Source organism: Monopterus albus, unplaced genomic scaffold, assembly GCF_001952655.1.
Source record: "Monopterus albus unplaced genomic scaffold, M_albus_1.0 scaffold102.1, whole genome shotgun sequence".
Classification (NCBI taxonomy): domain Eukaryota; kingdom Metazoa; phylum Chordata; class Actinopteri; order Synbranchiformes; family Synbranchidae; genus Monopterus; species Monopterus albus.
The window spans coordinates 446,230-471,636 of NW_018127982.1; the positions used below are offsets into that span (position 1 = coordinate 446,230).

The window sequence follows — 25,407 nt, forward strand, 5'->3', positions numbered from 1 at the left end:
AGACCTAAAAGGAGAGTGAATATTGGAATTACATTCACAATTTGATCAAAAACATGGCTCCAAATTCATGATAACGTTGCTCCACACCTGCTAGCTGTGTAAACAGTAACTGTGTGCTAACAAATTAGATCAACCTAAACAGTGATAGGTTAGTGTTTACAGCTTGTCTCTGCTGCCACCTGGTGGCACAAATTACCAAAACATTGACATTTCTGTTAGCACACAGAAGCTCGATGATTTGTTTTTTTAAGATTCATATTACATTTACCATCTTAAAGACATGTTTAAAAGTCACCAAACGAGTCAAATCACATAAAATGTTGATTTATTTGATCAAAACTTGGACTTAATTGTCAAGTGTGTCACAGTTCATAAGAAAGTCAAGTAACATCAAAGTGAAAAAAACACTTTTATGCATCAGATAGTGTAGAGAAGAGTACAATATTGCCAATAGCAATATATTTTTTAATTCCAGTAAACAAAAAAGTATGAAAATGTTAGGAATTATTTTTATCCTTGTAGCTATCTTCAGATGTCCATCTCAAACTGGTCATCTTCTCCTAGAAAATAAAACATTGTGGTTGAATTACAGAAACAAATGAATGACTTGGGCTTTTCTCTTCCCATTTTTAATATACCGACACCTTTACCTGCGTTCTCTTCTGTAGACAGGCTGTGGTCATGGGTATTGTTAGATGTCTGTTCGGGTTGATTTGTGTTACTGGGGTCACTGGGTTTGAGTGAAGTGGTAACTCCTGGGATGTCGGGCAGGCTGGGAGGTGTACGAGTCAGAGGAGACGTCCGACACTGCAGGAGGAACTTCCTGTCATAGATGATTCTGGTACCTGCAGATGGCAGCGACAAAAGAAACGAAATATTTTGCCAGGCCTAACAAATGAAAATGAGGTACAGCAGCTGTGTATACAGGTTGGATGTTTGCTTTAGTGGAAAAGCTGATTGTACCCGGTTTCACAGATAACCTATATACCTATATAAACCCTTGTGTCAACTTGACTTCAAAATAAAAAATACAAACAATCATAAAATTTATCAGCTAACCACAACATCAAACACTTGTAACTAGCCGAAAAAGATTAAACTAAACATGATCAAATCAAGTCCAGCAGCTAACACACAAGCCGATGTTACAGAACACAGTATCAGTTATAATGCACATGTGCACTGTGTGTCGACTTTCTCATGGCCACTGAGGAAAAGTGTTGTTTATCACCATACTGGAGATTTCCCAAGGTTCTCAGGCTTGTATCTGTTTGAGTCAAATGCTGAACTAATGGGTCAGAATGTGTTGATGAGAGTAAGACCAACTTTCTATAGGACTGTTGTTCTGTGCGCTGAGCACTACTGATATTATCTGTCCTGTTTCCATGTGGACTCAATAAAACTACTTTCATTTTGTTTTATTTTTTATTATGGTTATAAGTTTCTTGCACTGTCCTCACAATCATACAGCACGAGGTAATCATTAGCTTCCACTCTTCATCCTGCATGTAACTGCTGTGACCTGGTGTAGCCCACTTCTAGTAAACATGTTGTTGCAGCTCAAGAACAGCATGCTGTAGTAACAAGGCTATAAATAGGATATGACTGACGCCTGCATTTGACCATACAGTTGCTGAAGTAATCTACAGTTAGAGGTTATTGAAACTGAATTTCATAAGCCAGTGATTCATAGATGACTGATGCCGGAGCCAGTGAATGTTTGTTCTCATGAAACTTTCTGCAATCAATGGAGCATGGTGTCCAGAAGCCAAGGAGGAAAGAAGGCCAACAGACACACGTGGATTTAAAGATATTAAAATAGAAATGGTTTATGATGCCACACTCGTCTGTACACCGACTTTTTCAGTTGCATAAATGAAGAAATTAAAATGCATAAAGCCACAGTGGAGAAGATAAAAATGAACATATGACTTTAAATATTGCTCTGCACTGCTCTATTCACCCAAAACAAAGACACATTTAATGTCTCTGTTCCCAGAAAATGCAGGCATGCAAGCAAAGTCTACAACGGGAACGTAACGCTAGGAAAACTGTGTTAAGCAGCAACGCTATCAAACATTAACACAAAAACATGACAGAACTTGACTATTTACTTTAGCTATAAGGTGTTTGGCCCAAGGGACACGCTGTCATATTAAAGCAAATACCAGGACCTAAGGAAGAGTATCAGTTAAATATTTGTCTAACGTTACTTTCTGGGTTATAACAATGTATCTCCTCTACACTGCCTGTCCCAAAATCAACATGGTACAGTCCGCCTCAAACATCCCTCACAGACTTAAAAGTCCCTTTAAATCAGTCCCTCCCTCCTTATTTCATGCCTTTATTATATCCTTACAATTCCCGATAAGATGTAAGTTTAGCTTAATGTCTTCTATTTTCCCAGCCTCTGACATGACCCAGCACAGCTTTACCTCCTGGGGTGGTGCTGAACAGAGTCCCCCCGGGAGTCGAGGAGTAGAACTGGGGCATGTGAGCAGCATCGTGGATAGCGACCCGTCTAATGGCAGGGATTTCCCGGCTACTGGTGGCCTGACCTCTCGCTGACATCTCTCATAACACCTCGGTCAACCGATGAGAAGCAGTTTTGCTTGACGTGTTGCTTTCAGCGCGGAGGTCACCAAGGCCAAACCACGAAAGCTTTCTATGTGCCGCCACGTGGTCTGCGCGAATCCAAAACAATCTTGGGACTTCCTTCACAACCACACGTGACCAGGGGAGCGGTGATTGGCGGAAAACAGGGGCGTCACAACCAGAGACGTTGTAGTTTTTCAGACTCTGCAGGCCTCTCTATCAGCCATAGTACTACAAAAACAGTTTATAACAAGAATTAAACTGAACAGTGATAATAAAATAACTGCCTTTATAATTACTGGACCTGTAAAATAAAGTCTTACTAAAAAAAGAGATATCATATTGTGTACAATTACTACATCAAATTTACACCCGAATTCACAAAAGTCAGTGTAGAGAGATTATAACAAAAATATAACACTGCACAAATACTTTTTACAAAAACAAGACAAAATGTTTCTGTCACATCTTTGTTTATTAATTCTTGTAAATGGTTTGAGCTGGTGTACAGGGTAAGATGATCTATACATATCTTGAGTCTGACTGAAAAGCTTGTATACATAGTCATGTTTGTTTCTCCTCTCTCCAGGACAATACAAAAGAAAAGAAAACAAGTGGGATAGCTACAAAGCCTCTACATTCCCCATGATGTGGGCATTGACTTAGTTTAGATAATGCTTAAAGAACATCCATAACAACTCTATGAGGGTGCATAGCATTCTATTTAAATATATTTTTGTCATATATTTATATATATATTTTCATAAAAACATCTTTTTCTGTGCATGTGCGCAGTTGCATTCCTTAGGTTAGAGTAATATGATATTGCGTTTACATTATCATGTATCCATTCTAAAGGAGTACAGGTGATCTCTATTCTTTGCAACAGCTAAAATTTTACAATACTCTTTTTAAAATACATTGTTGTAGGATACACGTCCTCTCAAGTCACATGCCCAGGAAAAATATTCTCACTTCTTCCCCCTGACCCAACAAGGTGCAGAACCAAACACCATCAGACACACACACACACACACACACACATATCCCTACAACAGAAACATAGTGTTAGTTACATTTCTCATAGTGCAGAGGATCGCTGATTAGTTTTAATTCAGACTGAAAATCCAAATTTGTTTGTGAAAAACTTACCTCAAAGTGGAAACCGATTTCCACAAAACAAAACTACATAATAATTAAAATGTAAATTTCCTCAGAATTTTAACTTCAACATCTGATGTGTTAACTAGGTTAAAGAAAGGGGATAAATGAATCAAAGTTAGACTTACAGTCCTTTTGTTAGGCCTAAATGATGTGCTGTTGAATGACTGCTGTGGGCAGCTTTGAGCTGTGGCCTGGATTTTAGAAGTGACTGGCCATCCCTTTTTATTATTTGTTTAACACTTCACTTATATTTTCCATAATTTCTACCTCCTACTCATGGTCTAAATTAGTCAGAAAAACTTTTCCACAATTTTTAAAATGTGAGTCATTGCTGTTATTTTGTCAGAAATGATAAAGAACAACTTGTAGATCTGTTTAAAGTGCACCTAAACAAACTGCATGTTGTTTCATCATGCAGACTAAAGAATGTCGTCAATAGTGTCATCTGATTTGTAGTACTGGCACTGTTGTCTTGCACATTATGATAGACACGCTCATGCACCAATTTTTGTCTTCCTCATCAGTATTATCTCCTGTGATTCTTTTATGTAATTTGAATCCCAGGCAGGAAAGATGGACTATTGAATACTTGTAATATGTTGCTGGAAAAAAGCCATAAATTAGGAACACTGTAAATATAAAAAAATTATATCTTGTTCGGCCCCTGGTGAGTGCATTCAAGGCTTACAGTAAAAGGCATAACTTCATGAGCATTGCTCATTTGGTAAGACTGCAGAGCTGGTTACACGGAAGAACAGGGAAGCTAAATAAAACAATGTAAGGACTGTGTTTTTGTCTAGCAGCCCATAGGAAACTGCAAACAATTATGGGAAATTAGTTTTACATGAATCACATCAAACTGTCTTCTTTAACTTTGTGTACATCTTTGTAGAAAGAGTAATGCTTCACCATTTTAGAATAAACACAACCAAGAGAAGTGCCAGTTGTCTCTTTGCTGCCCCAGGAGCTGAGCAGCAGAGAAGAGGGTTCTGCACACAAAGTTGCATGTACAGGGTAATGAGATGCAGTTACTGACCACACCCTCAATACTCTGCTTCCTTTTTTGGTCTTATTTGAATCAAAGAACATCCCACCACACACACACACACACACACACACAGGCAAACAAACCGTACTGCTTCATACATTCACCAAAAAGCCCCATGCACGCCCATCCCGCCCCAAACGACCCCAACACAAAACTCTTATTCTGAAGCACTAGCTCTGTGTCCTGAAAAGGACTCAGAAGTTAAAAACTGAAACATTTTGATTCTGACTGAGCAGAACTGAAAACCTGAGTGGAGTAACAGTGGAAAACGTTATATGTAATAAACATGTGCTATATCGAATGAGGTTCTCGTGCATGGACTGGGAATGGAAAATATGTATATTTGTGCAATGTATGCGAACAAATATGCTCATTTAGTCATTCAGCGTCTCACTCATTCAGGCTACAGTAGTATTTACAGTACATATGGAATAAATATTATGCTTCGATTTCCAGAAAATGTATGCTACTGTGATATGACCCCTTCATAGTGCTGCAGTCGGTTTTTATCACATAAACTGTAAATATAAAGGGATGAACATGGAAGTAGTGATGTCTGTTTTTTTTAAATGAGTGAAGACTAACAAATTACTCAGAAAAAGAAAATGGAGCTAGGTGGGTTCCACCTTACATCAGCAGCAGACTTCTTAATAGGTATCAGTTAATTTAACATATCCTGGTTTATATTTTGCTACTTTAAGTGCTGTAAAACAAACAATCCCTCTCAGGCCTCCACAGTCCCACCCTGCTACAGCTGACTCATCTGATCTTGCATCAGCGCATCGTCTCTGACTCAATCACATCAAGGGCAATGGAACCAGTCAGACACAGCACCACTGTCCAAACCCAAACTTGAATGCTGTTTGTCCAGATGGACCTTCTGTCTTCACCAAGGAGTTCAGTCATTTACAGATTTGAGTATCAAATCCTTTATGCAGATATACACAGCCCTGGTTTCCATCTTCAGTGTTCTTACAGTTTTATTGCTGTTGTAAACTCCTAAAACTTTCTGAGACTTTGATCAGGTGTTAATTATTTAGTTATGTAAAGTGTTTCTTATTATGTGTGTATATGCATGCTTGTATAGGTGTGCTTTTTGTTTGTATTTATGAAGGTCTGTGTCTTCTCAGTTCACGAGTCTGGGGTCAACGATCACAGTGCTACCTGTCTGTGCTCGCTGCACAGTTCCTTTCACAATCACATTCTTGTGATATAATGTTGTTTTACATCAAATCACTATATCCTCGTGAGAGTCAGATGCTCCATTTCTTTTCTTCACTTCATTCACTTTGTTTCAAAATGAATGATCGAAAATTTGATAGTGAGGTGCTACAGCTGTTGCAAACAGGTAAAAGAGGGAGCACACAAAGTTTTAAACATACGTGTAAGAACCGCTGATGGAGAGGCCTGTGATTTCACTGCATATTGACTGAGGCTACTGAATAAGACTGTGGATCAAGATGACGTGTACTCCTGGAAAAAAATGACGGAAGAGGTCACGAGGGAGGAAAAAGTAGACCTGCTGCACAATGCATTCACTTTCTAAAGAAAACATTCCCATTGTCTGAAAAAAACATATTTCCCCTGTGAACCTGGGGTGAAAGAGATTCAATTCCCTACCAAAGTCAAACAATGCTTAAAACCGAGGTGGACAGGTTCCAAAGAAACGACTAACAAGAAGTGAACTTTATCCACAAAGAAAAAGATGTCAGCACACGCAGACAGGAGCGCTCACGAGCAAAAGACTACAGCGGCGCTCTCATTCCAGCACTGAGCACGCTGTCACATCACAGGGGAAAATAAGCTAATCATGGGGCAGGGCTCAGCACCAAGCCAGAAGCAAGAAACATGCGGTAAAGAAGAATACGCGCACACATACACACACCGACACGTCCACGTAGCATAGAGTGCATATATCACATTGAGAATAATAAGGGAAAGGGTCCAGTGATAGAAGCATTGGTAGGCTCAGCAGAGGATTACTGTAGCTGTGTACAGACCCTTCCATTGTGGGGCTTTTTTTTGGCTGTAGTGTTATTGGACTCAACTTGCTGACACAAACCACTCCATTTCGGAGGGAATAAGGTTGTTAAAATGGCCCATGACCCACATGTGGCTTGCCCCGTACATTGTACCCCTTCAGTTTGTAGATACTAACAGTTCAAAAGGTCAAAGGGCATGCACCAGCAGTCACCATGCGATTACAGTTCACAGGAAGCACTTTTTGTTGTTGTTTTTTCTTGGTTCTTTTACTGACAATTATTGTTTTTTTGTAAAAAAAAAAAAAAAAAAAGAAGAAGAAGAAGAATCATGCCCTAATCTAGTTGATATTTTTGTTTACAAATGTTATAAAACTACAAGTTGAAGTTCTTTTTGCTCCTCTTCTTTTCTTTTGTGGTGCTTCATGGTCACATGTTGAAGATGATTCTGTGTTCGTCATTTTGTAGTTTGCACTTTGTAGTCTTTTTTCTTCCTCTCCTCCCTTGCTCATTTTCCTCTGCGGTCTGGTTGTGTTTTGGTAGAGGTTGGTTTGGCAGTGGCTTTCCGGTCCTAGAAAACACAGAGAGATGCCATTAACACAGAATACAGACTAAATTACTTTGGCCTTCAAAAAACATACTATCACAGTGCACTGAATGCCAACATAAACAGAACAGAACAGCATGTGAGAGACTATTAGGCACTAAGAGGCCAGTACGCTGCCATAGTGGTATCTGTCCAAGCACTGGGTTGCACAAGTGCTTGTTGTGTGTCCCGTACCTGGAGGACTGGGTAGTAATTGTATTTCAGTGTTTAACTCTCCGCAGACTGGTACGCTGCACTGACTGAGCACCCTTTCTCACATCCACCCCCACCTGGAGCAAGGAGGGAGGGAGGAGGGAAGGAAACAACACTCGGACCAGTTAACTGCTGAAGCCTCTACATTGTAACCAGAACAGGAAACCAACCTGTCAATCCGCCGGCCAGTCACTACGGCCTGCTGCAGCCGCAAAGTTCCCCGGCCATCACTGTTTTACATTTAGTAGCCACCATATCCAAAACACTTTACTACCCAAAGCGCAATATATCACATCAGTTTAAAAATATGCAAGCATTTTGCCATTGATAAAAAAAGACTGTAATGGCAATTTTCTACCAATAATCAACTTGTTCTTGCAGTATTTAATATACTGTAATGGCAATTTTCTACCAATATTCAACTTGTTCTTGCAGTATTTAATATATGACTATATATTTTTCTAATTTAATTCTTCATTTTCAGACTTATTATTATCTCTGCTGATGGGGACAAAATACCTTTAATCAACATGTGGCCAGTGGCTGTTGTTAAGTTCGTCTTGATCCTTTTGTGCCAGACTGTGTAACTGATTCATTGGAAAATGCTGTCTGTTGGGTTTACCGTGTTTGTGTCTGAATACAGGTGTAAATGATGAAAGTACGACTCACCTTTTTCATAAGCATGCTTTCATGTTCAACAAACTGCACCTCAGCAGCACAGTCCTCTTTCTCCTCTCTCTGCACAAAAAAATAACAGTTTACATATAAATAGCAATTCATAGTACTTCAATTTCTCCATCAATATGGTTCTTGCAATCAGAAATGCAAGTATAAAGTTATCTGTCATGGCAGATTTCCCCCATGTGTTGTACCACACAACACATCATTCTGGTCATGTTGTGTGATTTCATCAAAATGATCGATTTTGATGTTGATGACAGTGAGCACAAAGTAAAACTGAAAGACTGTTTTTGCCATTCGATAATAAAAATTTAAAGGGATGGACAAAGATGTTCTCCCTCCAGGCGCAGGAAGCGGCAGGTGGTCGGCGTATAAACCTGACCTGGACCCGCCCCTGCTCCTGTTCCCAAGCACGTTGGCCCGCCTCATGGTGAGAGAAGCCCAACCCCTTGTCAAAAGGCTGTGTGCCCTGCAGGAGACGCCCACGCAGCACATGAGAGTAACCCGTGTCACACACCGGAGTCAGCAGAGGCTCCTGGGCTGCGTGCAAGCCTGGCACGCTGCCGTCCCTTCCAGATGAAACTGAGCCCACCCAGCCCTGCAGAGAGTCCTTGTCTGGTAAGTAGGGTTGAAATGCGCTGCCTCCCACCACCCTGAAAGAAAAAATGCCATTAAAACAAAAAGAAGACAAAGAAAAATACACTTTAAAAAAGTGATATAGAAGACAATTTGATAGTCATTTTGAGTACAGACAGTGCAAAGCTATGCAAAATGATACGAGCCTAACTACAACACACCTGTTGTCTCCACTGTGCTCTGAAGCACGACTCAGTCCCAAAGTCTCACACCGCTGGGCATGCGACTGCTGGCCTGCAATAACAGAAATCCCTTCCGCTGAACCCAGCCCTAAACCTCCTCCTTTTGCTCCTGCTCCTGGTGCAGGGGCCTCCCCTCTCCTCCCATTTGACCTCTGACCTCCCAGCTGACCATTTAGATTGACCTTGGGAACGGCACCACTAGCCCTCACCCTGTCCCTTTCTGCCAGTGCACTTGCTGGCTCCTGTGGCGCCTCCTCCTCCTCAAACCCCCCTTCCTCCTCCTCCTCCTCCTCCTCCTCCAGTTCCATGATGGAGCCACTGGCCCCGCTGGCTCCACTGCTTGGGCGACCCAAGCTGCAGGGGAGGGATAGCGTAGCACCTTCTGAATCATCAGCCCGACTGCTGCCATCCAGTGATGAGTCCTCCACTGTAACCAGTGAGGGGCTGACCCCTGCTGGCCACACCTGAACATCAGACATCTCCATTAAGGTGTCTTCCTCTGTTGTGGCAATAGGGGCGCACTCGAGGCTGGAGACTTCCTGCCAATAGGGCTCCACGCCCAGTGGGGAGGGCAAGCTGTACTGCATGGAGGCCGGGGACAGCAGCTCCTCCTGCACCAGCCCATAACCTGGAGGGAAGACAGGGGCGACACAAAAGAAACACTAACGCCACGCAGGCACAGCCAGGGCAAGGATAGGGAAGTGGGTGGGTTGACTGTTTCTTCAACTTCTAAGAGACACAGTGAGGCACAGCCCTGTCCCAATATACCGGGATAAAGAACAGAGTTAATGTCTATCCAGCAAAGTGGGACCACTACTGTAGGATTAAGATATCCTTCAGTCTATTTCATTCATTGTGATAAATACACACTGATTCCACAGACCTGCACAGCCCAGCCATTGTGAGTTATACTACATTTAGTAACAATACCTGAAGCTATAAACTGTGTTTCATTCCAAAATTTGCTTTCTTTAGCTTTATACTTTTATACTTTTGATTTGTCTTTCAGGGGAATTTAGGTTACTGTCATTGGGACACAGCAGTGCAAGTACGGTGAGGGGTAAAGGGGTTTGTGTGTCATCCACTGACTGTGAAGTGAATGGTGCAGGGCTCTAGTTTGTATAAGAAAGTGAATATGCAGAACATACACTGTGTTCCTTAATAAGAGAAGAAAGGTGTCTAGAGTTATGCATTATATTGACTGTGGGGTTGGCACGATATAAGTTTATCATTGAGAGAAAAGTATTGGGTTTTCATATCCTAATTTAAATTGCAGCTTATTAAGAAGCAGGCAAAGATGATCAGGAATGTCCATAAAAACTGTTGGATTTACAGCCAATAACAAAAACTTTACACAATTTTTAATTGTACATTTGAAATCTTGCCATCACAGATATGATTTTATACAATTTCAAAAAGCATTTTGAACAGGTTCCTTTATAGCTCTTTATTGGTGTTCACCAATCAGGGCAGAGGTCAGGTGATGTGCTTTATTGTGTTTTTTTCTAGGGATGACAAGGACTTTAAACAGGCAACTGGATGAATTCCTTTTTCAGTGATAGCGCAGCTGTGTGTCAGACACCAAAGCTTTAAGAAAACATGTCTATTATCGTTCCAACCCTGGGTGGGAGTCAGCAGCATCTTGCAGATTCTGCCTGAGGAAAATGCAAGTTACTGTTGCTCTTACATTCTCAGGTAGCTGCATGAGTCATGCATTTATATGTCAGCATCCCAAGCATCCAAAATAAGGTCACTGTACACACTCACACACATCACACATACACGCAACATATACACAAAAAAAAACAATTTTAAAGATTTTATGTAATTGATTTGTGCGTTTCATTTAGAGTTGGTCTCTACTTTTATTGTGAACTGACCAGGTTGGTTTTTAAAATGTTTAATTACTTACATATTTGAAGCATATGCTATTTTGTGTTAACCTGCTAAGTTTGCTAAGCCCTCCTTTTGCTAAGGATTCAGGACTATCTACCTGTTGGTGACATTGTCAAATGTTAATCAACATGCACTTTGTTTAATCATTACAGCCAGAATGATGCTTCAGTATAATAAGCAATAGCAGATCTTAACAGTGTATATATTTGTCCTACTGTTAGATGTCATTCACTGCAACGACACTAGCAAAAGGAACAACACATAAAGTCACGTAGACAAAGGCATTATATTCAGTCAACCTTTTGACCTATTTGATACAAACTCAATTTCAGTACAAAAAGCAACATGTTAATACTGATATGATAATATTTATGATTAGCATTTATAATAAAACTATTTCTGTATTCTGAATCTCATGGAATTACAAAATACAGGTTAAGGAAAACCAGTTTGTTCATGTCATTTAGGTTCAGTCTTTTGATATCTGTTGTCCTAGCCTTGTTTTTCTCTCATTTGATATTTATAATATCAAATAAATAATAAAATATATGTGCAAAGTGACTTTTTGATCTTTTTTTTGCCCTCAAATCAAACATAACAATGTTTTATTATTTATCATAAACATTAAAAAATATAAAATTAATAAATAAATATTAAAAAATGTTGTGATAATTTGCTTTGGAAATGCGAATAAAGCACCCATACTGTACATTATCTATTGTTATATGTGATATGTAAGACAATTGTACCGATCCTGACTGGTTTGGTTTGGGGATTGCCTGATTAATTAATACTATAAATGAAAATGATTTTGATAAATTGTATGAATGAGTTCAGATGAGTGAAATAAGGTGAATCTGATCAGTAAAAGAGGAGATTTTACCTTGTGTATCAAACTGACAGCTCACACCAAAAAATTCAGAATACTACGTAAAGGCTTTATAGTAGTGAAAAGAACAACCCAAAGGACATTTAGCTTAGCTTTCCAATCAGTTTTTACAAAGTCATCTGGTCAAAATATTAGTTATATTGTACATTTCCTATCCATTATCTATACCGCTTATTCCTGAATAGAGTTGCTAAAGGCTGACACGTAGACAAACAACCACACACACGGGCAATTTAGAGTCGCCAGTCAACCCAGGCTGCATGTCTTTGGACTGTGGGAGTAAGCCAGAGTACCTGGAGAGAACCCATACAGGCATAGGGAGAACATGCAAACTCCACACAGAAAGGCACCAGGTTGGCCCAGGTTCGAACCCAGCACCTTCTTGCTGTGAGGTGACAGTGCAAACCACTGCACCGCTATGCCACTTAGCACATTTCCTTTTGCAATTAAATTATTTTATTAAACACTAAAATCGTTATTATTTCCTGTCCTAATCCTGAAGAAGCCTAGTTTTTAAACATTGAGTGTGGTTGTGAGGGGGTTTGACTCAAATGTAATAACAAACACACACACACACAAAGTGACTTAATATGTCTACTGTATGAAAAGTGCTGTAATGTTCAGTCTGTTGAAACAAAACATGGTAGAATGCAAGAGGTCACTACCGAGACACTGTGCATGATTAACCAGGTAGTGTACAGTGGCTAGCTTCTCAAAAAGCTGATGAACTCCACTTTCCCTCCAATTTTTCTGTATTGTTTTTTAAATAGTTCTTACACTACTAATCTATTGTATAAATATCCAGCAATGCTATGGGTAGAAAATGATCAGGTGAAACCTAGCCAGACCTTCCAAAAGAGACATTTTCTACTTTAGATTTTCAGCAATTCTGTTTAACTTTATCAGCACTGTTTTACCAAAAACTCAATCTCACAGCCACTCGAATGATTGCAAATGTGCCAGTGTAGCTATAAACCAAAACTGATGGAATTGAAAAAAAAAGTATGTATTAATGGGTGAAATACTTCTTTACTGTGTAAGTACAGTACAGTACTTGTCACTCAGAATGTATGCGCTAATGGGCCGTAGTGTGGGTAAGCATACAGTATGTGCACGTTTCTGGGATGGTACAGGGCCAGGATGATAACAGGTGGCATCGGCATGAGGTGAAGGGGGGGGGATGAGTCAGAATTAGAATGAGTTAGATGAATCTGGGTTAGTCTTTCCCTTCACTCCTACTATTAAACAAACACAGATGTCAAAGGCACAGTACGTAGTGAAGCACAAATCAACTCCACAGAGATTATAAGCACAAGGGGGGAAAAACAGAACATACTACACAGCATGGTACTCACTTTTCCACTGTGTGCACACACACACATAAACACACAACACTGCACTCATATTAAACTACAGATGGGAACACACATCTTTTCGCTCACAGGTGAGGCTCATGTACAGAATTATTCACACAAAACCAAACCAATACACAAACACACCTCACAGCAGTATCCCTGCTGGCAGATAATGCTCAGACAATGTTAATAGTGCGTATGTCTTCAGACATGGGCAAAAAATAGTTTGCAAAAATCATTAAATATATGAATGAAGACTGGCTCTTTTGTGATTGCACAAAATCATTCCGCAATAATCTTTTTTAGGTAAGAGAAAAAAGGTGAACAAATAAGATAAAATTACACACTGACATAGATTAAATGTTGAGAATGATTTACAGTTAGCTTTTCTGCCCATGAATGAAAGACATCCTGTGAAAGCAACATTGTACGTTGAACATTATGTGCTACACAGCTGACCATGTGTTACAACGTTGCATTAAAACACATCATGTGGTTTACAATAAAAGAAAACAAAACTTGTTTGTTAGAATAGCATTTATAACAAGACTGAAATACACCAGTTGGACAGAGGAAACATTTGACACTGTAAAGAAAACGTCATACATTGAAAACATGCCATGCACATAAAGATGTAATCAAAAACTGTACACTTTCTGTCCAGGAAACCTCTCACTGTACAGACAAAAATCCTCTTGTGTAGATTTAAGTAAAAATGTATTCTAAGATATTTTTATGTAAAGTATTAAGCCTAGTTTATCTTGCAAGGCATTTTAAACACATCATGTGTAGAAACAAGACAAAAATATTCACACACATAAATCCCTTGCAAGCCAAACTAAATAAAATAAATTCCTTCACTGAATGCTAACAGCTACTGTTTACTGATTCCCAGGTCTGTGAAACACACACTTGAGCACATACACATACAAGCACAGATACTGTAACGGCAAAACATGCAGCATGCACATGCACAAACTGTAGTACACACACAGAGCTGGACTGAGAGAGGAGGAGAGGGTCCCTGCTCGACTGAACGAGGGAGGAGCGCGGGAAAATAAGATGACAAGAGAAGAGGAGGCCCAGAGGTCAACATGAGGTCATATGAGGTCAGAGGTCGGACAGGAAGAGCTGTGAGGAAGAGCAAGAGAGGGGAGGAGGAGGAGCAGGGCGGCTGGGCAGCAGATATGACATGTCATAGGTTCAGAGAAAGACTGAAAGTAGGACAGAGTGAGTCCTGAGATAAAGACAAAATTTCAAGACTGCCAGAACATTGCAATTATATAACAATGTCTGCTGTCCGTCAAGCAGAATAGGACAGGTGAAATTTTCTCTTGTTCTCCAGGAAAGAGTAAGACAGACAGAAAGAAAGAGGAAGGAATAGACACAAGGTATGAAGGCCCAGAGCACACTATCATCTGTGTACTAGTGCCCATTTTGACTAGTGTATCCATCCCAGACAAACAGACACATGTATGTATGCACACACATGTGTGCGTACACCCTCACACAGCCACACACACATCTGCACATAATCTTAACAATCCCAGAAATCCATATTTACAGATCAGGATTCATTTATACAATATGTTAAGTGTTGGCTTGTTTGGCCTTAAAAAGACTGGTTTACTCTTAAAATGCTGTCAGTATGTGTTAGCCTCATTTCTTGTATATCAGCTAAAAAATAAGAGCCATCATGTTTAGGGCTCAAATGTGAGGTGTGAAAAGCTGTAACAGAAAAAACAACAACAATGATTTGTGCCCCAGTGAGGAATGCACAGAGGTGGTGGTAGCGCATGCTACAAAAGGCTGGGTTCATGGTGGGTGAACAATCAATTCCTCAGACCTCAAAAATATAATTTGAGATTCTCTTCCTTATCATCATCACCATCATGTACATGAGCAGCAAACCACCATGCAGCCCAACGTCCCTTCAACTTACCCCTTCTGAAAAACGGGGGTCTAATAACTTGTGGCTTGCGCACTAGGCGCGATGGCCTTGTGTCCGTGATCTCTTGTGGAGCAACAGAGACAAGGCAAAATGGCTGTTATCCAGACTCAAAGAAGTAGGGAGGTTTTCAGAGGTGGAAAGTAAATGAGAACAACAGCTCACCTTCTTGTGCTGAAGAATTTAATGTCAGATTTTTTGTAGTGCTGGCTATACTAGCTGTTGTGACCAATACATCTGGTTGAATAGGCAATAGAGCAAATCCTTAAAGAACAAATGTGAAAATAGGCACAGTATCGTGGTGATTTTAAATACTTCAAGACATTAATTAATAAAATACATTCAAGATTGTATATATCTTTTCAGTTTAAATACATATTTGATTTCCTGTGATTTATTAGCCTATATGTTCTGAATTTATATACAGTATCTGCAAATGGTACCAAGAGTACCAGATACTCTACCTGACAATTAAAGAGACTGAAGCTATGGTTACCTTTGCTTCCAAATTCTTCTAGAGCACATAATTCCTGTAAACTTTCCATTTCTGATTGTTACAGGTCATCATGGGACAAACAATGAGCTTAACAATAGACTTTCCATGAAATATGTGAAGTGTTAGGTAGCCTGACATTTAGCTTGTTTACTGGTAATTAATGAATACAAAATTAAATCACTTGTTGAAGAGCAACAAGCATGGCTCTCTGCTGTTTTCCTGTCTAAATGTAGTGGGCTCACTCATGTCTCATTGATAAATATAAGTGATCATACTGATTAGAATTTTGCATGTGTATGTGATGTCTGGTGCATTTTTGTGTCTTACCATTGATGACACTAGGGGACAGCATGGTGGGGTCGCGGTCGCTGAGTCGACAAGCACCCTCCTCTGAAGACCCAGGTGCTGGCTGTGCAGCCTGACCCTCCAGAGAGGTTACAATGTCTGCTCGATCGATGTTCTTCAGAGCAGTGTAGAGGCTCTCCACTGAGATGTAAGCACATTGATGAGTGGGGTAGAGAAAGAGAAATGGAAACCAGTGATGGAGAGGTGTGAACACACAGAGTCAGAAAAGAAGGGAAGTTAGAGATTATTCTGCAGACACATGACACCATGAAGACAGCAGAGTCAACCAATATAATACTTATGCAATTGATATAAGTGACTTACTGCAGTTTTTATGCACTCATAGATGTGTACTACAGTAGTTATTTTTCTAAAATGTAGTTCCAAAGAGATACACATCAGTATAGACTCACTCTTAGCCCTTTTCCCCTCTCTGCTTGCCCACAGGCTGAGCAGGGCAGAGCTCTGGTCAAGCAGCGAGTTGGGATTTTCCACACGGATTCTGTTAATGTCGTCCACTCCGAACTGAAGCTCTCTTGCCAACTCTGACAACGGAATAGTCAAGCAGACAAATATATGCATACAAAAAAACCACACAGAACGACTGATAATTACTTACATATTTTATGCAACTAACCTGCCCAGCTCAGTCCGAGCTGCTCAGCTATGATGTTGATTTTGATCTCAGTCCTCTCCATGGCATTCACTGCAGCTAAAGACAAAAAAAGGGCAATTTTAGACATGCACATAGCAGCACACAAAGTCTGTGTCATCAGGAAAATGTGTGTATATTTACTGAACTGAGGAGATTATAACTCTGAAGCTACAGTAAATTTCACCATAGTCATGCTTGATTTGGACAGTCCAGCTGATACCTACAGTAAGTAACTGAGTATAATTTGCTAGCAAAATGTGGTGTGAAAGCAGTTGTCATTAATTTGAACAAAATATCAACTTTTCACCAAATGTGTTTTACTGTCAGGTATGTACCTCAGGTAATACAGACAGTCACTATTAGATATTTTCATTTACCCTTTTGGTTTTAGTGCATTTTCTGCCTCCTAAAAGATTTGACATTGACTTGAGTTGTATTCAAAGTGTTAATAGCAATTACCTACCTTGACAAAAGCTGTTGAAGGAAATAAGCAATACCCACAACATTGTTTTTGTACAAATAATCTTCAGAACAGGGGAGGTTAGCATCTGGGGCTCATTCAGGTTCTAGTCCCACCAATCAAAGTAGCATTCAGTAACCATTACAGAGGGACTGAAGTGCAATATAGCAATGTGCAATATATTTGATAGACAGAAAAGACCCTTCCCCATCAATCCCCACCCACCATCAGCAATATTTAATCCATGTGGGCATCTTTATGGGGTTGACTGTGTTCATTTACCACAGACCAGTATAAGGGCTCCTCTGTCTAGCTCCACTGCGAGGTCCTGCCCATTCATATTGCTAAGCTACAGTGCTAATGCTAACTGTACTTGCTGCCATGCCGTTGGAAATCGCAGTGGAGATACCAGCGCCATGCAAAACCTATCAAAGAAGTCATTCATCAGTTGTCATAGCTACCAGGACATTAATGAAAGAAGAGGCATGTGCCACGGAACCATTTCGGGTAATTTTGGGGACTGCTGCTCATCTTTTGGTTGCACATTCAATATGATTTCCTCTATCTGCACTGCAAAAACCTATGGGGCATACTGCTGAGCAGTACACTGCATCCAAGGCTCAGTCTTTGTGCCATGCGTGCACACGAGACAGATAGGGGGAAAACTGAGAGGGCACAGTGGGAAGCAAAGAACTGTGGGTAAAAGGGGCAGTGCAACATTTGGAGCCCATCTCCACTGTGTTTTAATCTGGAGAGGGCTGCGGGTCAGGCAGTAAAGGACTCACCCACACCAGGCTCGTTCAGTGCACTGTAACGCTCCCGCAGAGCAAGAGGGGTTAAAGTTCTCCTCCGCTCCTCACTTCCAACAACCTAAAAAAAAACAGCAGAACAACCAAATCACACCATAAATACATTAGGATTATTGTCTGCATTTTTATTTATTTGTAAGCATATCTTTGTATTTACAATACAGTATATATTTTACATCCTATATATTTTTCAACATTGCTCTATCAATGCCTATGTATACATATGTACTCTGCACAATGACAATAAAGTTGAACCTAATTTAATCTACTCAAGTGTCATTACTGTAGCATTTCTTACCTTTTAACACCTATTGTGTGACCCGTGGAACACTAGCACAATGTAGAGCAATGGTGCAATGAAAATTTACATCAATATCAGAATGTATGTATCAAAAGACTGGACTTTGAATGCAAAATAGTGCCTTTGTTTTCATATAGGTAGACCACCCTAATAAAAGGATGGATGTTAAAGGGGTAAAGCAGTGCTGCATGCTTTATTTGGTCACACAGAATTGGAATTGTGTCTACAAATGTTGTGTACAGTATTTATGCAGCATTGGTATTAATGTTATAAAAGCCTTCCTTTCTGTATATCTGAAATTAAAGCCAGATACTATACAAATTTGAAAACTATGACAAATATTCCCCATTTCAAATACTGTACAAACCACATTATTAAACGAGTAGTCTACTAAGTAGACAGTAGTAGCTTTTAAAACTGACATCTTATTTGGATAATGTCACATAGCCACACCTCAGTCTCATCAAGCACATGGACATCAAGGGAAATTCAAGCACAAACCTTTGTGTATGTTTGCTTGCAGAGGTGTACTGCTGACCAAGTTCTTACCTTGACACATGGTGGCATGGTTATGTTAAGGTTACACAGTACATGCTGTGTGTCCTCGTACTTGGTGCACTTCCGCAGAAAGGACAATAACCCAGTGGCATCCTTGTTACTATCTCTTACCTAACATAGAGAAAATACAGACGAGAGAAGGAAAAAGAGAGACAAAGAAGGAGTGCAAAGAGGAAATGAAGGAAGTTAAGGAAAGAGGCAGGGTAAGAAAGAATGCATAAGAAAAGAGAATGAAATAGCAAGAGAGAGGAGGAGGAGGAGGAAGAAAAACAAATCAAAATCGGTATTAGATCCTTCTACAATGTCCCGAACATGTGGCGCGGTAACGTGGGACGAGAAGCAAAGGATAACAGGGATGAAAGCAGTCCACAGGCAGGTGAGAGGGAGAGATTTACCTGTACATTTTACCTGGACGTCTGTCAGATCAGACATTTACAGAGTGACCGTGAGAGAGAGAAAGAAAGACAGTGAGACAGACACATACAGACAGGCAAGGCCGCAAGATAGGAAGGTAGGCAGAGAAAGTGAGGGAGTCACAGGTCATGCAAACAGTTAGAGTCGACAGGTAGACAGGGAAATTGTTTGGCTATACCATAAGGACTAAATATTTATCCAACTATTCATCTAGCTGATTTATAACAGTCACTGGCAGACACATGGTCAGACAAACAGAGTACCAAATAAAATGGCGAAAAATGACATAAATATGATTAAAAGACAGATATAAAAAAGCATGTACAGTATGAAACCAGATTTTCAAGTCATCTATGCAAGAGAAGGGCTCTAAACATCTACAAAGCACAGAATGGGAGAAAAGTCTACAGTAAGAAATAAGAAATGAGAGGTGAGTTATGTATCTGTAACCAAAAGGACTTAAGAAAACTGCAGTGTACTATTACCATTTGGGTGGGGAGTCTTTATTATTGCACAATAATCCAAAAACTATTTAGACTAAAATAACATATAAAAAAAAAAAAAAAAAGGGCATTTGTCCTTTGTTTGGAAGTACATATGATCTGACAACCGCAAATATACAGGATGAGACTAAATGTTAAATGAGTTGAGTGAAATCATGCCACTTTTCTAATTTAATTTCTGTTTTCTAGAAGCTGACGTTTCTGCCTTGGTGTTGTGTCTGTGGTGCTGAGTGGGTTCAGAGGGAACACAGCACTATACTGTTAACTGCACTTTTACATGGTAATGATGAAGGAAACTGAAAAGTCTAGCCTACAGATGTGACACTGAAAAGCGAACAGACACATAAAAAAAACACATGTCGTGTGTTTTTTTTTATGTGTCTGTTCGAACAGGTTGTCTGGTTGATCTTGATCAGCGGGTGGGTCCTCAGAAAGGAAACTGACTAACTGGTGAAAGGATCCTTGATGCCCTGAACCCAACAACTGAACCAACAAAACCACAAAACTGTATAAGTATGTAGTGAGTGATAGAGAAGCAGGAGTATGAAAGGCCAGGAAGAGACAGACCTTGACAGAGACAGGTAGTCTGTTATCTCGGAAGGCCTGAAAGCTGAAGCTACGTGGCTGCTGGGTAGCCTTCCTGATAGGCACCAGGTTCCCAGAGCACTCCAGGTGCAGTGGCATGCCCTCCATCAGCTGCGGAAAATGCCACAAAATGTTACAGGTGATAGGATGAAGAGAAGAGAATGATTTAACTCTTGTAAAACAGCCAGAGCATGGATCAATATCATAAGACACAAACAAAATAAACTGCAACAAAAGAAGCTCTCCATTATCTGGGAACTATGTTTGAGGTTGCCATAATGCGTATCGCTCACTAAAATGCCTTTCCCTTGTCGTGACATTTTCCTTTACTCATGTACTGACCTCGATGTCTCGACTACGAGCCACTTCGGTGAAGTTCTCATGCAGCTCCAGTGTTTTGTCCATCTTGTCATCTGTCATGCAGTAACAACGCAACCGTCCCTCACGTGCTTCGTTCATCTTGGCAAATATAACAAACTTGGCCATATATGGAACGGCCATCAGCTCCCGATACATCAGGTTGGCAAAGGTGACTGCCTCTGCCGTGCGTGGACAGTCTGCCAGCCAGAATCTGGATAGAGTAGAAGAAGAGAATAGAGAGGGAAAGTGGCAGAAGCTTGACTGGCATGCAGACGTGGGCTTAAGAGCAAGGAAGGGAAGTGGACTGGTCTTGTGAGTTGCTGAGGTGCTCACCTTGCAGAAACATTGGTGGTAAAGTTGGCACAGTTGTTGGTGTACATCAGTTTGGTGGTTCCAGTAATATCCTCCCACTGAGCTGGTGCTGTTCCCCCTGAGACACAACAACCACACTGTGTGATTCATGTCCTAATAAACACAGTAACAGATGCTATGTACACACTAGTACATATTACAGTCTGATGTACATCCAGAAAAATATAAAGAAGGCATCACTTTACAGAGAAACGCTGACAAACATCTCTGCTCCAGAACAGACCCTACCAATGACACTGCAGAGGAGGCGCAAGCTGGTGGTATCACCCTCCCCAGCATCCCGAGGACTCTCCCTCCAGGATGGAGGCAATGGGATGCGTAACCCGATTGGACGGTGGAATTTGCGTCGGCGTGGTTCAATGGTGACCACTGGGCTGAAGGTTGCCTGGTTACCAAGCTGTCGAGTCAGCAGTTCATCAGGGATCGGCTGTGCCTGAGGCAGACGTACATAGTGAGGGAACAGATTGTTGAAAAGGAAGATGGCAAAGATCCAAAGGATATGTAGTTGAACAGCTGGCTGGGTGTACAAATATGCAAAAGGTAAACTCACAAACAATATAAAAGCTGAAGTCAGTATAAGTGATCAAAAAGATCAGAAATAAGGAGAGGACACAAAACAGAACATGTACAATAGACTGAAACATCAAACTCACAGCCATACCCACACATGCAGCTCTCTCAGTCAGTGTGGCTCACAACTTAAATCAGGGAACTGAGGAGTGATGAATGGCTGGATAAAAGGAAAAAATAAACAGAGCAGCATAAGGCAAAGCAAAACTCAAACCCGTGCAGTTTCCTTCAATAACGCCAATGACAAATTAGTACTTTGACAAACAATGTAAATAATGTACACTGAAATGACCAAAACAACTGAAATGTAGAACCCATAATCCATCATAATCTCTGTGTCATAAAAAACAAAGCCAGGTGGAGGAGCCGTGTGTAAAGAGATAGTCAGGGTGAGCGTTGTGCCAAGTTCTCATGTGTGTGTCTGTGGAGGTCTGGATGAGTGACAGCCGGCCACACATTCACTCAAAGTACTGTCAGTGATAGGTATAAATGTAATGATAAAGGAATATTTGATATTACTGAGAAACGATGAACAATTTTAGGAGCTTTAAACCTTTATGAAATCATATGTACAGTATCTAATATGTTAATGGTTCATATTGTGAATAATCATACAGGTATTAGAGTTTTGGACTATTTTAGCCATTTACTACCGGTATGTATATTTTACATTACTACTGACCATTCACTAGCTAGGGTCCCCCTCAGTGCATAAAGGAGTATGGTGTTTGGTGTAACTTGGATGAACTGCAGTTTGGGGAGAAAGGCTTCGGGGGATCCGCGCCGCTCTTGGGCACTGGCGGACCCCCTGCATGAAAGGGATAGAGAGATGCAGAAAAAGGGGAGGGAGAATGAGTTGTGAAAAATGAAAGTTGAGTCGGTGTGTAACTTCGCTAAAACAATGTCGGACTCCGTAGTTTTCTCTGGACCCCTACCCAATGTGACCAGTGATGACATGTTTAGCCGCATGTCGTCATTCAACCGCTGGCTGTCTAGGTGGTGCCCAGAAAATAACGTGGGCTTCATAGATAACTGGAAAACATTTTGGGGAAAACCTGGTCTGATTAGCAGAGACGGCATCCATCCCACTTTGGGTGGTGCGGCTCTCTTATCTAGAAATCTGGACGAGTTTGTTTTACAACCTAAATTATGACAACCCAGAGTTGAGTCCAGGATGCAGGGTCACAGTCTTACACGCCTCTCTGCTGTCTCCTTGCAGCTGCTACCCACCCAACGCTCCCAGTACCCCATAGAGACTGTGTCTGCCCCCCGCCCACCTAAATTACAGTATATAAATCAAGAATCAACTCCAGAGGAGTTATTCATAAGAACCTAATTAAAATTAAGATGACTCCTCTTATAGTAGAAAGTAATAGGACAATCAAATGTGGACTATTAAATATCAGATCTCTCTCATCTAAATCTCTGTTAGTGAATGATTTGATAAGTGAACATCACATTGACTTATTGTGTCTTACTGAAACATGGTTACAGCAGCAAGAATATGTCAGCCTAAATGAATCCACTCCACCTAGGCACAGTAACTGTCACATCCCTCAAAACACAGGCCGAGATGGTGGTGTGGCAGCAATCTTTGACTCAAGCCTATTAAGCAACCCTAGACCTAAACATAGTTATAACTCATTTGAAAGTCTCACCCTGAGTCTCTCACACCCAAACTGGAAAACTCAAAAGCCTGTTCTGTTTGTGATTGTATACCGTCTACCTGCTCCTTATTCAGAGTTTTTAAGTGAATTCTCAGACTTTCTGTCTGATTTAGTGCTTAGTACAGATAAAATAATCATAGTAGGCGACTTTAATATTCATGTAGATGCCGACAATGACAGCATCAACAATGCATTCTGTTCATTATTAGACTCAGTTGGCTTCTCTCAAACTAAATAAACCCACTCACTGTTTTAATCACACTCTTGATCTGGTTCTGACATATGGCATCAAAACTGAACACTTAATAGTTTTTCCCCATAACCCTCTTCTGTCTGACCATTTTCTAATAACTTTTGAATTTACATTAATGGATTATACTCTATGTGGGAAACAATTCCACTACAGCAGATGTCTATCTGGCAATGCTGTTACCAAGTTTAAGGAAATAATTCCATCTTTATCTACTTCAGTGCCATTTGCCAACACAGTGGAAGGAGGCCACCTTAACCTTACTCCCACACAAATCGATAATCTTGTTGATAGTACTGCAGCCTTCCTGCGTAATACACTTGATACCATTGCCCCTCTGAAAAAGAAGGTAGTGAAACAGAGGAGGCTAGCCCCGTGGTACAGCTCGCAGCTCCGCTCCCTAAAGCAGGCATCACGAAAAATGGAAAGGAGGTGGCACTCCACTAAGTCAGAAGAGTTTTTCATAGCCTGGAAAGATAGTTTAATAACATATAAGAAAGCCCTTCATAGTGCCAGAACCGCATTTTATTCATCACTGATTGAGGAAAATAAGAACAACCCCAGGTTTCTTTTCAGCACTGTAGCCAGGCTGACAAAGAGCCACAGTGCTGTTGAGCTTAACATTCCCTTAGATCTCAGCAGCAATGACTTCATGAGCTTCTTTACAAATAAAATCACAACTATTAGAGAAAAAAATTGCTCGGACCACTCCCACAGCTCTTGCAGATGTGCCATCTACTACAATGGCTTTAGAAACATCTGTAAGACCTCATTTATACTTAGACTGCTTCTCTCCAATAGATCTCTCTGAGTTGACCTCAACAATTGCTTCATCTAAATCATCAACATGTCTCCTGGACCCCATCCCGAAAAGGCTGCTCAAAGACGTCTTTGCCCTAATCAACACATCCATACTAGATCTGATTAACCTCTCTCTATTAACAAGTTATGTTCCACAGGCTTTTAAACTTGCAGTAATTAAACCTCTACTCAAAAAGCCTACTCTTGACCCAGGTGTCCTAGCTAATTATAGACCAATATCCAATCTCCCATTTATTTCCAAAATCCTTGAAAAAGCTGTAGCAAAGCAGTTATGTGACCACTTGCACAAGAATGATTTGTTTGAGGATTTTCAGTCAGGATTTAGAGTCCATCATAGTACAGAAACCGCATTGGTGAAAGTCACCAATGAAATGTCCACACAAGAAAGGTGTTCCATCAGGGGTTGGTTCGCACAAGTATATAAAGACAAACACACACGCACACACCACATGTCAGGAATCGGCGCGTTATGCTGCCAAAAATGTTGAGGGTGAACTCAATTAAAAGGCCAGACAAGGAAATGTAAAACAAAACCGTCTCTTTAATAAGAGAACTAACGCTAAACAAAACCATACAAGACACGGTGAAACACAAAAATCACAGGTCGGTATAAACAGTCCGAGATCAGAGCCAGCAAACACATACAGCAGAGGAATCCAAATACGTAGTCCAAAGGGAAGTCCGATAATCATACACGGTGACAGTCCGAAGAAAGAGGGCAAGGCAGAACAGAACAGTCAGAGAAACAATCCCGGTCAAAAACACAAAGTACCAAAACCGAAAAGTGCTGGAGAGTCAGAGCTGGCGTCTAGAACAATCTGGCGGGGACTGGTGGGTGAAGGCTGCTTATAATGCGGTGCAAACTATAATGAGCAGGTGAAACTAATGCGGGTGATGAAGAAAGTAAAAAGACCGAAACTGTGGTGAAACAAAACAGGACGTAGCATCAAAATAAAAGCCTGACAGGAAGCAACACAGAACCGAATCATGACACCACACACACACACACACACACACACACACACACACACACACACACACACACACACACACACCACACACACACAC

At 40.6% G+C, this 25,407-nt stretch overlaps 2 protein-coding genes across 10 annotated transcripts in view; both read right to left on the minus strand.

Moving 5' to 3' along the window:
* Positions 1-333: 333 nt before the first annotated feature.
* On the minus strand, positions 334-2,713 carry LOC109965609 (eukaryotic translation initiation factor 4E-binding protein 1-like). The gene is made up of 3 exons (XM_020609761.1): positions 2,436-2,713; positions 651-845; positions 334-560 (listed from the first exon to the last, which is right to left on the minus strand). Exons 1-3 carry the CDS (start codon positions 2,569-2,571, stop codon positions 529-531), a joined length of 363 nt encoding a protein of 120 aa, XP_020465417.1. The 5' UTR covers positions 2,572-2,713; the 3' UTR covers positions 334-528.
* Positions 2,714-3,058: 345 nt separating this feature from the next.
* Positions 3,059-25,407, minus strand: part of ank1b (ankyrin 1, erythrocytic b) — a 65,851-nt gene continuing 43,502 nt past the window's right edge. For 4 of the 9 annotated variants that reach the window (XM_020609768.1, XM_020609766.1, XM_020609763.1 and 1 more), the window contains 16 exons: positions 21,259-21,463; positions 20,992-21,088; positions 20,641-20,869; positions 20,281-20,409; positions 18,788-18,907; positions 17,914-17,998; positions 16,651-16,725; positions 16,427-16,558; positions 15,996-16,154; positions 15,338-15,436; positions 15,167-15,238; positions 9,064-9,712; positions 8,649-8,919; positions 8,255-8,323; positions 7,568-7,662; positions 3,059-7,357 (listed from right to left, as the gene is read on the minus strand). In XM_020609768.1, the coding sequence (XP_020465424.1) occupies positions 7,594-7,662; positions 8,255-8,323; positions 8,649-8,919; positions 9,064-9,712; positions 15,167-15,238; positions 15,338-15,436; positions 15,996-16,154; positions 16,427-16,558; positions 16,651-16,725; positions 17,914-17,998; positions 18,788-18,907; positions 20,281-20,409; positions 20,641-20,869; positions 20,992-21,088; positions 21,259-21,463 (2,460 nt within the window). In that variant the 3' untranslated portion in view covers positions 3,059-7,357; positions 7,568-7,593. The remainder of the gene's footprint in view (positions 7,358-7,567; positions 7,663-8,254; positions 8,324-8,648; positions 8,920-9,063; positions 9,713-15,166; positions 15,239-15,337; positions 15,437-15,995; positions 16,155-16,426; positions 16,559-16,650; positions 16,726-17,913; positions 17,999-18,787; positions 18,908-20,280; positions 20,410-20,640; positions 20,870-20,991; positions 21,089-21,258; positions 21,464-25,407) is intronic. The other 5 variants (XM_020609769.1, XM_020609767.1, XM_020609770.1 and 2 more) reach the window with 5 other exon arrangements.